The sequence below is a fragment of the Carcharodon carcharias genome, chromosome 3, assembly GCF_017639515.1.
Source record: "Carcharodon carcharias isolate sCarCar2 chromosome 3, sCarCar2.pri, whole genome shotgun sequence".
NCBI lineage: Eukaryota > Metazoa > Chordata > Chondrichthyes > Lamniformes > Lamnidae > Carcharodon > Carcharodon carcharias.
This window is the reverse complement of record NC_054469.1, coordinates 53,587,974-53,603,883: the sequence shown is the minus strand read 5'-3', so window position 1 is coordinate 53,603,883 and position 15,910 is coordinate 53,587,974. Positions and strand designations below refer to the sequence as shown.

The 15,910-nt window shown below is 44.9% G+C and overlaps 1 protein-coding gene across 1 annotated transcript in view; it reads right to left on the bottom strand.

The window, feature by feature from the left end:
* odad2 (outer dynein arm docking complex subunit 2) overlaps positions 1-15,910 on the bottom strand; it is a 469,867-nt gene that overhangs the window by 186,036 nt on the left and 267,921 nt on the right. The window contains exon 16 of the mRNA XM_041183936.1: positions 4,748-4,990. Within this exon, the coding sequence (XP_041039870.1) occupies positions 4,748-4,990 (243 nt within the window). The remainder of the gene's footprint in view (positions 1-4,747; positions 4,991-15,910) is intronic.

Sequence of the window (15,910 nt, the reverse complement as noted above, 5' to 3'; positions counted from 1 at the left end):
AAGCCTCCTTGTGCATTATCCTTCTATCTGCATGATCTCACCGCTTTGGAGGGTGTTGCCAAAGAATCCTAGTGGACTAGCTGTTGTGCATCTTTCACAAGGCATACAGTAGCCTGTAAGTTGCTGCTGTTGATTGGCAGCATGTGTACGCCACCTGCATCTCAAGTACTCTCAAACCATCTTCTCTCCTTGTGCAGGCGCAATGGGGGAGGACAGGAGGGGGCGTGGCTCAACTCAGGCAGATCAAGCCATACGAAGATAGGGCTGCCGAGCTGATTGGAGGATTGGGACTGGGCATGTGGAGATGGTGAGCCAGGCGTATGGCCTCCATCCAGTAAGGAACAATGCTTAATGCCTCTACCTTGAAACCTAAGGGTCATGTGTGGTACCATGTTGGAGGCAGCACATGCAGTCACTCACTTGCTCCTCTCACAATTAGAGGTGCCAGCAAGAAGGGGGTGAGGCCTGACTTGAACCTGACTCCACCTCCACCTCAATCCCGCAGAGAAGCAAGGATGATGAGGGCAATGACAAGATTGTATCTGTAAAGCCATCACAGCAATCGCCTGCACCCTCCATCAGCCCAGAGATATACATCTTGATGGGTAAGAGAACTAGTTCAGACAGTGTGTCACATTCTGGTGGTCACTGCATGGACACGTTTCTGTAGCAGGAGAAGGCATAGGTAGCCAAGCTCACTGGCACTCACAGGACTGCTGGGGAAAAGGCCCCAGCAAAGTCCGAGTCAGATGACGAGCCTCTGGGAATGGCCTGAGACAAGATGCTAGAGATGCAGCAAGAGGTAGGCGATCATCAGGTGGAGATTCCAGAGGCCCTCAACAGAGTGGCACGTGATGTGGACGAGTCCGTCCACCTGCTGCCTGATGAAGTGGTACCAACATGTGTGCACACTGAGGTCTCCATGGGGAGGGTGGTGGACACCATGGAGAACCTTGTCCAACAGAATACCTAGTTTCTGATGGAGATGCACCCAGAAGTGCACTCCATTTCGGTTTCCATGGGCGAGGTTTCGCAGTGGCAACGCAAGCGGGGAGTTGGGCATCTCGACCTCCATCCAGGTACCCCTTCGCCTCAAGGAGTTAGAGAGGGTCCCTCGCGCATCCAAAGAGAAGAGGAGCGGCAGATGGATATCCCTGGGACCTCCACTTAGAACAGGAGTGGCAGGCGGATATCTCTGGGATCTCCACTCAGAGGATGTGCAACCCTTAGGATTCCCTTTTTTCTTTGAGCTTTAGCTTTGGCCTCTGTGACCGCAAAGGGTGCAGCTACATTACAGCAGGAGACCCAAAATTAGCTGGGATCCTCTGGGCCTCAAGGACACAGAGAATGTCCACCAAAATTATCAAGGACAACAGGGAATAGTGGTCAGCAGGCCACCTCCACCCCTGCTGCAGATTTCAGGGTGGCACCTGGACTCAGTGGCAGCCAAAGAAAAATTTAAAAATTCTGATGTCACATGCAGTTGCATGGGTTCACTATCATTGTTGAATGTTAATACACTTGCACTTTTAGAAGGCTGGATGTGTTTTGATTGCATTTTCTAGTCGTTAACACTGTGTGCACCCCCTATATTCAGGGGGACAACCCAAGCTGGGTCTATGTCCCCTGGAAGTATGCTTGCACAGGGAGGCATCGATCTCTGCCAAAGCCCTTGCCAGATATGAGTGAGAAGCCGCCCATGCATGCTGCTCCCTTGCCATTCAAACCCTCCTTGAGTTTCAAGCCTTTGCTTTGGCAGAACTACATGGTGGGGTTCTCCTTCAGTTGTCCAGTTGAGCTGACCTGCAGCCCCGTCCATCCAATGACCTGATTCCATCCAGCATCTCGATATCTCTACCATGAGGCACTGGATAGTTATGAGCAGCCAAGGTGCAAGTCACTTTTGAGGTGCAGTTCAATACCTTTCACCCTTCTCCCATTACCCATACCCTTCCCCTATAACCATTGACTCCCCTTGGTGTAACCTTTGACCTCCGCACAATCACCATAGAACCCACCCCCCAACACCTTTCGTCCAGTGCAGGTTAACGTTAATGTCCCCATCCTTCCCGAGAAGCCCATCCCAGTAACTGAAGACATGCACCCCCTTGTCCTGCGGCCCCACAGGATTTTCATTTATTTCTGTCTGCCCTCCAAAAATGCTCGGTGCCCCTTCATCTGCCATCACAGGGCCTTCTACCTCCCACCTTACAGGATCCCACTGCCCCCTTTACCCCTTATCATCCCTTCATATCATCAATTCTCTCAGTTTGCCCCAGGACTCAGCAGTAGACACCACAAACCCCTCCTTTTGAATTCCACCTCTTCCCACTGCCCGTTCACCCGTTCACACCTGCACACACACTCCCCACCCTCACTGCCCGTTCACATCTGTACACCAACCTCCCGTCAACTACCAACTGCCTGAACTCCATCATGGCCTTTCCCAAGCTCCAACTCCACAAACCACCTCACCCACCCCAGATGCCTGCATTAAAGGGTTCAGAGAGAACAGGAATATTCACATGAGCGATGATGGGGTCAAGAGTAACAAGGGGAGGCTGGATAATGACAGAAGGAATGAGAATTAGGAGGTGGTGAGAATGGAGGATGATGGGAGGAACTTGATAGGTGATAGGTGATAGGTTGGAAGCTGGCCCCATGCATGAAAATCAACAGCACAATTTTCACATTCACTCAAGAATGATGCAATTTGAAAAGCAAGCTAGAAAAAAATCGATCAGGGAGGAGTCTCTGGGCATGTGGGAGGAATTCAGTCAAACATTTTTTGGCCGATTGAAGGGGCATCCTATAAATTTCCTGCTCAAACCACGGAGAGCATGGCTCAGTTGAGTGCTGGACTTCAGAGTCTAATGTACAATGAACGAGCTTGGCTCCTTTACTATTGTTACACATTTAGGCGAGAATCCATTAAGTTGAGGTGCTGAAGTGCATATAGGCTTAAGTGGCATCTGATCCTTACAGAGGCATGTAAGAATGGATGTAGCATCAAACAATCAAGAACCATGGCTGCTGCACAGAAGCAGCGTGCACCCTACAAGCATCGATGTTCCCAGTGTACTGATCATGGTATTCAAAGCACCATGCTTGCAGTCATGGCATAAGGGCAATGATTGGGGCATTGATAGTTATTGTCAAGGCCACTGGAGGACAATCACCTGACTGAGAGTTATAAGACACAGGTCTTTTGACCCTAATTAAGACCCTCATTGTGAATGCGCAGTCACATCTGAGGGCAATGCTCAACCACCTGTCATCCTTCAGGGTGATATCATACTGCAAGGCATGGCCTTGCTATGCCATGTACAGACTGAGGGCAATTCAAGGGATAGATACTGGATCCCTGTCTAGGGATGTGGTAGCTCATATTTGCCACATTCTCCATGAGAAACTCATGCCGCACAGACTTGGAGGGCATCCAATGCCAGTTGCTCTGAAGGTTACCGCTGCACTGAACTTTTTTGCCAACTGATCCTTTCAGAGCTCCCACCCTCTGGCTGGGATTTTCTGGCCCCATCCACCACTGAGATCTTCTGGTCCAGCTGAAAGTCAATGGACTTTTGGCTGACCTGTTACATCCCCTGTAGCAGATGCTGCCACGGCAGGGCCAGAAAATCCCGGCCACTATCTCTGCCTCAGCTCGTTTGCTGCTGAAACCCTCATCCATGGCCTTGTTACCTTCAGGCCTAACAATTTCAATGCTCTCCTGAGTGGCAACTCCATCTTTCACCTTACATAAACCTGAGTTCATCCAGATCTTTGCTGCCCATATCCTAATTCCCACCCTCTTCACCCATCACCCTTGCCTGCTGACCTATATTGGTTCCCAGTCTAGCAACACCTCAACTTTAGATTTCCCCTTGTTTTTAAATGCTTCCATGCTTTGCCCCTCCTGAAGTCTGTAACGTTCTTCAGCCCTACAACTTACTAAGATCGGTGTACTCCTCTAATTCTTGCTTCTTGCACCTCCTTGATATTAATCACTATACCATTGGCAGCCATGCTTTTGGCTGCCTCAGCCCAAAGCTTTCGAATCCCCTCCCTAAACCTCTCTGCTTTTCTACTTCTCTATCTTTATTTTAAAACCTAACTCTTTGATTAAGCCTTTGTTCATCAATCCCAATATCTTCTTATCTGGCTCCTTATCAAATTCCGTTTGATAAATCTCCTGTGAAGCATCTTGGGATGTTTCACCACGCTACATAAATGCATGTTTTAGTTACTGATTGTTGTCGAGACTCCCACCAAGCCCTGATCTTTGGCTCTTTCTACCCCTCCCAATTGCCCTATTCCAAGTCCCCCCCACACCTAACTCCAATCTTTTCCGATGGCTAACTGTCACCCCAAGAGTTCCCTAACTGTGGCCTTCTAACAATGTCTTTCCTGCCCATTATCCAGCCATGTTGTCAATTTGTCTGGCTGCTGGGCGGGAAACTAACTAAAAATGATATTGAGGGCCTTCCATTAAACATGGCAACACTGCTGCATTCCTGGGATTTCTGGGTTTCCCACATCAGCTCATTCCCCTGCTGCCTCCCTGTAAATATTGGAGCCAGAATCATAGGCAGAGAAGGACAAACAGAAATACAGGAGAGAAAATGAATTACAAAAGCAGGATCAAAATAAGAGAAGGTTAATAGAAGATAGACATTTGTTTTTATAGTTTACCATAATTCAACCAATAATAATAGAAATTCGACCAATAATAAATATAAAAAGCACATACGACATGTTTTCAGCATCCACGGCACATTCTCCCACTGCTTTGGTGACGTTTACAAGAAGAGCATTATTAGTTCCAGTTAGAAGATTGACCATTGGATCGATTCCGCCAGACCTCCTGATAGCACCCCGAATAACCTGGTCTCGTGCTAGTTGTCCCAATGCTCCTACGACATTAATAAGAACTTCCTCGGGTTGACCAATCAGTAGATTAATCAGAGTTTCTACAACCCTTAAGTGTTTGAACCTTTAAGAAAAAATGAATTAAAAATTCCACATTAGAATATTTTTAAAATCTACAAATGTACTGCATGTTGTCTTGCAATTCATATTTACAAACTATTTCCACGATCTGCTGACAGTAAATATGTAAATATTCCAACAATAATTTAGCGGCATATTACGGTGCATAAAAATTACTATGAATATATATAGTATGAATACCAGTTTAGATTCTCATCAAGATCTATCTGAGCAAATGATCTCAATATAATCATTTAAATAGTCACAGCTCTTCAAATGATGATTCACTGTAAAGTGCCCAGAAACTGTTTGATATGAAAGATACAATACAAATTAAATATTATTAAATAGACAATGGGCCTGAACTTCCTTGGAGTGGCAATCAGTGTTGAATTGCCACCCTGCTCCCAGTTTCTTACCAAAAATTCTATTTCTTCTGACTCAGTCGGTGAAATCCAAGTAGTGCAGCACGTCCCTGGGGCTTAGCATCGATGGGCAGCTCTGTCAAAGAGAAGGAAGCCACTGCCCCTTTTTCACAGCTCTAGCTGTCATAAAGCAGGCAAGTTAAAGGTCTAGTGAAATGTAAAGGTCCTTGACAGGCCAGGGAGAAGGTAAGTGTATAAGGTAAGTGGCAGGATTTGGGGGTGGTGGGTGGGGGGCAGGTGAGGGAGTCAGGCCTCGGGGGTGGTGGGGGGGAGGTGGTTGAGGGGTCAGGTCAGGCCTCGGGGGGGTGGAGGGGGGGTGGATGAGAGTTTGAGGGTTGGGTCTGGGGCCGGGGGATTGGTGTGGTGGAAGGGGAGGGGGTGGGTTGGTTCTGGAGGAGGGGTGGGGAGGGGTGGCTGGGGCAGGGGGACCGGTCCCTCTGCGGAGTCCCTGGGGATTCAGTGGTGTGGCCCTGTGGGAGGTTGGTGTGGCTGTGCAATAGTTACCCAGAAGTTCTTCTAACATTTTTTGGGTAGCTATTGATGTAACCCAGTCAGAACCACCTGAAGGTAGTGATTTAACTCGTATTTTTAGGATAGTTCCGAGTGCAGGACAATTGCCCAGAGGAAGAATTGCCACTTCTAGGCAATTGTCATGCAAACCTTCCAATACCTGACAACTTCCAAAGGGGATTCCCCAGCACATCTTTGGGCTACCCCCCACCCCCCAATACAATGTCTTGGAGCTCAGCAGTTACGGACAAATGTCATAGTCAGAATGATCATCAGACCAGCTATACTAAAAGTAATGTATTTGATTGGTATGTTATTTTCATGTTGGCAGATGATCCCAAATCTTTGTTCAATTCTTCTAATTCTTGCAAGAGTTAATGCATGCCATACTGCCTATTTAGTAAGTTATTTTCTAAGTACATGCTTCCATTATACTTTGCTAATTTGGTAACGTTTTACAGAATACCATTTCCAAAATGATAGTTATATTTTAATAAAAACGGGATTGGAATAGTTAGGTACTTGTTTGACCAGTGCAGACTCGATGGGCCGAAGGGCCTTTTTCTGCGCCATAGACCTCTATGTCTCTATAAAAACCTTCAGCATACTGAAGTAATAAATCAAGATAAATGCTTCATTTGCTTCAGCAGGAGAAAATGAATTTTAAAATTAAAATTATTTTATTTGTTTTTCTTCAATGGATTAACCTTATAAGCTGTCAATCTTACGGTAAATATTCCCAATTTGTATCTGTGTTTCTGTTGCTCATAGCTATGGTACCCTACTCATTTACTTTACGCTAGAAGACCACAGCAGTAATTTCAGCAGGGGCTCTCCTGATCGACAGAAACTCCAGAAATTGGAAAACCCCCTCAGTGATTTCTGCCTCCAGTATATAAAGTTCACTTGAGGGGTGGAGGGTATAGTTTGGGCCTTCAATTTTGACTGGTGAGTTTTTGAGATACTATATCCTGAACACTATAATAGGCTGCTTTCCATCTAGATTCTGCAAATAGATAAATTGCTACATTTTTGATCCCCACCCATACCAAGCAATCAAAATCTATCAACTAATGTTACAATACTGTAGCAATTAGATTGAGAATGCTGTACTTATAATCATGATTCAGTAATCAAGTGTAAGACACACTGCCATGAAGTCGGTATCTACCAGAGCTCACATACAGTATCTACTTTAAATTAATAATTGGAAAAATAATACTTGTAACTTCTAATCACTGCTTTGAAAATGCCCTCTTGAGCTCTGCAAAGCCATAATATTGCACATGGAAACTCTGCCATATCAGACTTTTTTAATTTACTTGCAATTAAATGGTGGAATTTTCCATGACAGCTGGTGTCGGGCGTGTTTGGCGGTGTGAGTAGACAATACAGCGAGAGGGCCAAAGATCAGTTTCATAACGTGTGAAACCAATTTGCAATCATCTGCTCTACTTGCCTATGGTGGGCTGTGTTTCCGTCAGATGTGGGGAACCTCATTGTAATACATCTGCATATCATTACAAGCCCAGCTTGCCAGAATCATCCCCCCATGCTGGATCATTTGAGAGTCATGCCGACGTATTTCACAGCTGTACATAAGTGATGTGCACCTGCCAAGCTGCACTTCACTCGGGACTTCAAAGTTTATCTTGCCTACCTTGCTTCGGGCAGCACTCACAGTCATCAGTGCCAGGCTTCACAGACAGCACCACATCACTTTTAGGGGGGCTCTGGGGCAAGTCTTTACCTACCAGACCAGCCATAAGTCGGGGGTGATTTCTCAATGGCTGCAGGGCTAGGATTGCTTGGGGAAGGGGGAGAAGTGGCGTGTTTCTCTGGAATGATTAATGAGGCGGGATTGGGATGATATGGCATTAAAGGCTGCCATTGTGGCTAGCGGATAAAACATCCTTTTTCCTACCCGCTACTGCGCTTAGTGCAAATCTGGGGCAATTCCACCCAAAACCTTGATGCATTAAACATTGCTGACACTATCTGTCCAAGGAGACATTTGCTGCAACTTGACGCTGTATGCAGAGGTGTTTGTACTAAGATTGCTTGGACTAAAAATTCACAGGTTTTTGGGCATAAATTTCATGTTTCGCCCACACTCATTCCTATTGCATAATTCTGAGGTGCAGAGGGATCTAGATGTTCTAGTGCATGAGTCACAAAAAGTTAGTATGCAGGTACAGCAAGTAATTAAGAAGGCTAATGGAATGCTATCCTTAATTGTGAGGGGGATTGAACATAAAAGTAAGGATGTTATGCTTCAGTTATAAAGGGCATTGGTGAGACCACACCCTGAATACTGTGTGCAGTTTTGGTCTCCTTAAAGGAAGGATGTAAATGCATTGGAGGTGGTTCAGAGGAGGTTTACTAGATTGATACCTGGAATGAGCAGGTTGTCTTACAACGAAAGGTTGAAGTATACAAGATCCTGAACGGTATTGACAAGGTGGACATCGAAAGGATGTTTCCTCTTGTGGGATGAGTCCAGAACAAGGGGATACTGTTTTAAAATTAGCCACCATCCTTTTAGGACAGAGATGAGGAGAATTTTTTTCTCTCAGAGGGTTGTGCGACTTTGGAACTCTCTGCCTCAGAAGGCGGTGGAGGAGGGGTCACTAATATTTTGAAGGCAGAGGTAGATAGGTTCCTGTTGGGCAAGGGAATCAAAGGTTATCCGGGGCTAGATGGGAATGTGGAAATCGAAACACAAGAAATCAGCCATGATCTTATTGAATGGTGGAGCAAGCTCAAGGGGCCCATTGGTCTACTCCTGTTCCTATTTCTTATGTTCTCGAGGCTGACAGCATACAAATTTTTCGCTGCCTTCTAAGTTGAATGATTTCAGCGTGCAGCCCAGCATGACGTATGTGCGCTGCTGGCTGGCCGCCTGCTCAACAAGGGGCCTAACAATATATGAGGCTAGCACATATTTGAGCTAGCCTCCAACTCTTAAAGACAGTCTGTACTTCTTATATAGAAACTGCATTGAACCAAAGGATGCTGCTGCTCACTGACACTGCTACAATTAGAGAGAAGGGAAATTAAGTACCAGGGCAGAGGGAGTGCTCCATGGTCTACAGCAGTGCTGGAGGCTTTAGTCATGGAGGTGAACAGGAGGAGGGAACATAAAAACAAATGGGGCTGAAATTTCCCCCCGTCGGGGGGGTTGTGCAGGGGTGGACGGGGGCGGGTGTGAACCCGATTGGCACCCCCAATCAGGGACGTACCGCTATTTTACATGAACAGGCCAATTTAGGCCCACCCAGCGTGACGCACGCCCAGAAGCACTGAGTGCTCTCTGTGCAGGCACATGCGCGCGAAAGAGCGCAGAGATCTCCCTGAGGAACGGAAGTACCTCAGGGAGATCAGTTTGACGTGTGTAAATTTAAATAAAAGGAAATAAAAACATTGAAAACATGTCCACTCATGTGAGCTGAGACATGTGAAGGAATTATTTAAAAAATTTTTATTGACTTTTAAAACACTTCATGAAACCTCATTCCACCTGTGGATGAGGTTTCATGAAAAATGCAAAGGCCGCCTGGGCTCTTTGCCTGCCTGCCAACCTTAAGGTTGGACGGGAAGCATTCTTAACAACTTTAATTAGTTTAATAATGGCCTTAATAGGCCTTTGACAGTTTGGCGGGCGCGCAGCTGTGTCAGCTGTGCGCCCGCCAAACTGACAATCTAAATGACGCGCGGTGACATCGGGATGCAAGCCCAACGTCACCTCATGTCATTTTACGCGTCGGCGAACGGGCCCTGCCCCCGCTCACCAACGGGAAAATTCAGCCCATGAACTTAAGCAATAGGAGCAGGAGTTACCCGTATGGGGTGGGGTGGGGGTGGGGTGGGGCCTTCCTAGCTGGCGAGTCCCCCACCTGCCACTGGTGGAATAACACCAGTGGCAGGATGAGGCCCTTAAGTAGCCCTTAAATGGCTAAATGGCCTCAAACGGCCTCAAGGCAGGAAGCCCTGGAATAGACTTAATCAGAGGGAAGTCCTGCCCTGGGTTTAATCAGAGGGAGGCAAGAAGGCAGTGGGATCTCCACCCCGCATCTTCTCACCCAATCATACACCCCCCCATTTCAACATGCCTCTAGGGAGCATTAAATTCCAACCCATGTCTCTGTAAGGACAATTAGGTCTAAACCATTGATCTCTATTCATGCTATAGTTCATCTATTTTATTGTAAATGCTTCACACATTCAGAAAGACAGCCTTAAATTTATTTTTTTTTGCCACTATTCCTTGCATGGATCTTATTTGCTGATGCACTATTATAGTTAAATTCTCTGTCCCTTCCTATCCCACTCTGCTTATCTTTAATCACACCGCTACACTGTTCTATTGCCTCAACTTTTCTCTTTGGATTTCAAATTCTCCCTTATCATGAACCTTCTAGCCATCACTGTTAGTTTAAAGCCCTATCACAGTCCTAGCTTTATGATTCTGGGACACTAGTCCCAGCCTAGTTTAAGTGGAGCCCATCCCAACTGAACCACCCCCTCTTTTCTAAGTACTGGTGCCAGTGCCATGATTCAATAACCCTTCTTCCCACAACTCTCTTTGAGCCAGGCGTTTAATTCTCCCATCTGCTTAAACCTATGCCAATTGGTGCGTGGCTCAGGTAACAATCCAGAGATTCTCTCTTTTGAGGTACTACGTTTTAATTTGAACAGTACATCCTCAAACTCTCTCAGCAGAACATCATTCCTAATTCTATCTATGAATTAGTTTCTACATAGAACACGACAACTAGATCCTTCCACCTCACTCCAAGCTTGTCTCCAGCCATGAGGAGATGTCCTTAACCCTGGCACTGAGTAGGCAACACAACCTTCAGAGCACCCGGTTGTGGCTTCCTAAGGGATGTGATTGCCTCCCAGAACAAAGTATACTGTTTACATTTCCCCTCCCTGATGCCCTGCAATGTCTGGAACTCTTGGCTGAATTTTCAAGCCCCACCAAGGTCAGACACTCCCTGCCTACTTGGGTGTGGATACAGTAAAAGGCTACCCTGCATAAGGATTTCTCCCCAAAAATGGTGGCCTGGCTTCTGAATCTGTTTTTTAAGTTAAGATTTTACAAAGTTGGTGGGAGGGTACATCCATGTTGAAACAGCCTTTCAGTTACTTATCATTAATTGCAAGCTATTGCCCCTCTCAAACTTTGAGCCAGCCTCCTTTAATTAGATAGGGAACCTGTCTCCACCCCAATTCTGCAAAAAATCCTAAAGAGTGGCTATTAGTCCCTGGAGGTAGGTTCGGGATGCCCATCTGAGGGGGCAAACAGGCCTTGGTTTAACATCTCATCCAAAAAAGAGCACCTCTGGAATGTCAACCAAGATTGTTGTGCTCAAGTGGTACTTGACCCCATAACCTTGTGACTCAGAGGTAAGGGGGCTATCAACTGAGTCACAGCTGACACAAATTGCAAAGTCAGTTGCTGGAATTTAAATGAAGCCTCAAATTAAGATATCCTGAAGCTTGTTTTTTTGCTGCAGCAGGTGAATTTTGAACTGATACCAAAAACTAGCAACAGTCAAAAATCAAGGCCAATCTAGCTGCATGCCTTTCATTTGTCAATTCTTGGCAAAAATTGTTCCTAGACAAAGCTTTCCTTTATTTCCTTTCTAAATGCATGCATATCATTTGCACAGACAATCTGTTATAGTAGTGCATCTTCAAACGTAAAAGCTATTGCTTAGCCAAAGTTTGCAAAAGACAGCATCCAACAGCGATCTTGAACTACTGGTCAATTAAGACAGCATGGTGCTTATTATCTACTGAAATAAGATTGTCCTCATAAGGAAAGACTTGCGTTTATATCATGCCATTCATGACCATCAGCTTTACAGCCAATTAAGTACTTTTGAAGTGCAATTAATGTTGCACTGTACAAACACTAATGTCCTTCTTGAAGCCAGGTCCACAAGCATTCAAACAAAACGTCTCCAAAATCAACTTTGATGTGCCTGGATGGCTAAAAACCATCTCCCTTGCCAGATCCTGTTCTCTCAGCTCTCAAATAGCCAACATTTCAGGGGAAGACAAGGAAAAGCTTCAAAGTCATTCTGCAGCTCTCCGTGAAGCATAGCGGCATTGACCTTAATGACTGTGAGGACCTGGCTACCAGTCATTCAGAATAGTGACAATATGTCCATCAAGCTGGATCACGCTTTGAGTCCCAATGAGGCAGAGTAGCAACGGAGAAGAAAAGGAAGCAAATCTTGCACTACAGATCCCACTACCTCATGCATGTGTTGTCCCATGTGCTCAAAAATTTGCAGGTGAGAATTGGCTTGTTCAATGTTACGATCTCAGATGATGTTACTACTGGACAAATCAGATCCCAGAGTGAAACCTGATTTGATAGATCCTAACTTTTACTTTTTTTTAGAAACAAGAGTCTGCTGATGAACTTTTAACACGAAGAATAATACATTTGTTGAACAAGAAAAATGAACTATGTTACACCAGGGAAAAGGTTGGAAAGATCTCAATACAAACACAAGACACACTCCAAAGCAAATGACAGATCTGGCCTAAGCAGATTTCTCAAAAAGCCATCCAGATGCTTGTCACGCTGTGAGTCAGTTGGGGGCACTGAGAGTCTGTCTTACTCACGAGGGGTTTTAATCTCCACGTTTGAAGATCTCGCCTTGGAATTCTCATCAAAAGTCGCTCCCACTCGATTAGCTTCAACAAGAATCCACTTCCAGGGTTTCATAAGATCATAAGAAATAGGAACAGGAGTAGGCCATTTGGCCCCTCAAGCCTGCCTCACCATTCAATAAGATCATGGCTGATCTGCCCCAGGCCTCAACTCCTCTTTCATGCCAGCTCCTCATAGCCCTCAACTCCCTGATATTTTAAAAATCTATCTATCTCCTCTTTAAATGCATTCAGTGATCTAGCCTCCACAGATCTCTGAGGTAGAGAATTCCAGACATTCACTACCCTCTGAGAGAAGAAATTCCTCGCATCTCAATTTTAAATGAGTGTCCCCTTATTTTGTAACTATATCCCCTAGTTCAATATTCCCCCACTAGTGGAAGCATCTTCTCAACATCTACCCTGCCAAGCCCTCTCAGAATCTTGTACGTTTCAATAAGATCACCCCTCATTCTTCTAAACTCTAATGAATAAAGGCCTAACCTGTTTGGCCGTTCTTGATAAGTCAACCCCTTCATCCCAGGAATCAACCTAGTGAATCTCTTTTGAACTGTCTCCAATGCCAGTATATCCATTCTTAAATATGGGGACCAAAACAGTACACAGTATTCCAGTTGTGACCTCCCCAACACCCTGTATAGTTGTAACAAGATTTCCCTATTTTTAAACTCAAATCCCCTAGCAATACAGGCCAAAGTTCCATTTGCTTTCTTAAATACTTGCTGCACCTGCATGCTAACTTTTTGTGTTTCATGCACAAGAACACCCAGCTTCCTCTGTATTGCACTTTTTGGAGTCTCTCTCCATTTAAATAATATACTGCCTTTTGATTCTTTCCACCAAAGTGCATGACCTCACACTTTCCTACATTAAACTCCAAGTTTTTGCCCACTAACTCAGCCTATCTATATCTTTTTACAGATTCCTTATGTCCTCATCACAACATGCCCTCCCACCTATTTTTGTATCATCAGCAAATTTGGATACATTACTCTGCCCCCTCCTCCAAATCATTAATTTAGAAAGTAAATAATTGAGGCCCTAGGACTGATCCTTGTGACACTTCACTAGTTACGTCTTTCCAACCTGAAAAAAACCCATTAATCCTGACTGTCTTCTGTGTGTTAACCAATCCTCATACATGTTAATATATTACCCCTAATAACTTGAGCTCCTATCTTGTTCAATAATCTTTTATGTGGCACCTTATCGAATGCCTTCTGGAAATCCAAATACACTACATCTACATGCTCCCCTTTATCAACTCTGGTTGTTATATCCCCAAAGAAATCTAGCAAATTTGTCAAACATGATTTCTCTTTCACAAAACCATGTTGACTCTGTTTGTTGCGTTAAGCTTTTCTAAATGTCCTGCTATTTCTTACTTAATAATGGACTGTAGCATTTTCCCAATGACAGATGTTAGGCTGACTGGCCTATAGTTCCCTGCTTTTTGACTCCCTCTCTTCTTGAACAGGGGTGTCACATTAGCAGTTTTCCAATCTGCAGGGACTCTCGTGGAATCCAGAGAGTTCTGGGATATTTCGACCAATGCTTCCACTATCTCTGCAGCCATTTCCTTCCAAGATTCCTTTCCACTGGATTTCCAAGTACACTCACACTTCACCTTCCAAGCACACTTTCAGACCTTTGGCTATGCCAAGCAGAACACTATTGCTCCAAAAGGATACCTTTGCCCTTATGGCCTGTAGCGCCAAGTCACCATCCTTCGGCTACCCTCTCAGGCCTTCTCTCTTGTGCTCACTTTGCTTCAAGTCTGCTCCCCATAGCTCTTTTTTTAACTTGGAGCCTTTTTTCTGCTCATCTCATTTATCTTGATTCAATGGGATCCATCTCTGATTCCTATCTTTGTCCCTTACCTGCGACTTTCTTATGGGGCCTCTGTCTGTCTCAGTCCCTGGTTTGGGACCTTCTTTGTGATTTGGAACCTTCTTCCTGCCCCCTCCCTGTATCCTGCTCCCTGGGACATCTTCTCACAAATGGAACTCCTGTTCGGGTCAGGTGACCTGCAGTTTTGCGCCGTTTCTCTTTTTTTCTTCTCTTCCTTCTGCACAGGGCTGGTTCCCAGTCTAAAGACATAAAGGAAATGAAATGCGCATGTATGCAGGACCAGTTGCCGGCCTGAAGACATGAAAGACACCAACTGTGCATGTGCAGCCATCTCCCAACTGGTGCATGAGCAGAAGCCCCAAGGTCTGCTGGGAACTGTGGTTCTCAAACACCAACTTCAATTTAAACCAAAGGTAAGTATCGGCGTTCTTTACATCAGTCACACGAAGACCCATGGCAGAAACTCGTAACCCTGAGAAGATGCCATCGTCAAATCAAAGGGCAGTTGCGACAACTGTAGGAAACACACAGTTTCACACACAGCCAATTTGAACAACACACTGCAAAATCCCACAAACAGCAATGTGATAATTACCAGATAATTTGTTTTTGTGATGTTGATTGGGGTATAAATACTGGTCAGGACACCAGGGATAACTTCCCTTCTCTTCCTTAAAATAGTAGCATAGAATACATCCATCAGGGCAGGCAGCCGGGGCTTGAGTTTAACGTTTCATCCAAAAGATAGCACCTCTGATAGCTCAGTACTGCACTGAAGTGTCAGCCTCAATTGTTGTGCTCAAGTCCTAAGGTGAGACTTGAACTTGAAACCTTGTGACTCAAGGGTGAGAGTGCTAATTGAGTCACAGCTTATACTAACATTATCTAAAATAATTTTAACTTCAATGTATAACAAGATTGCTGTCAGCCCAAAAATGAAAAGATTTCGACACAACTTTTTGAAATTTTTGTCCTGTGCAGTCAGGTGATTTTTTTTTCCATTCTGCATAATGGACAGAATCTTTGGGGGGGTGAGTTCGGGTGCACATGGGGAGTTAAATTGCCTAAGAATGGTGTCAGGTAGGAATCATGACAACATCCCACCCACTTCCAGGTTTCAGCCAGGCAGGTTTGCTGGGGAGTGAGGAGATGTCAGCTGAATAACTGTTGTATGCAAATAGGTAATAAACTAGTGTGTAGCAGTGAAAGTGCACTCTCAGAAGTGCTGTGAGCTCCAGCCATGTCCTCATAAGAAACTGTTGCTTTCTTTAGTTTTAAATTGTTTCACACTGACATATATATACATTATATATATATATATATATATATATGTTGGTAGTATAATTGTACATTTTAGTTACACCGTGGTATTTCCAGGAACATGCCCTTATATAACAGATCTGTTGACATAATTGTAAATTCGACAGAAATACAAATTCTGGGCG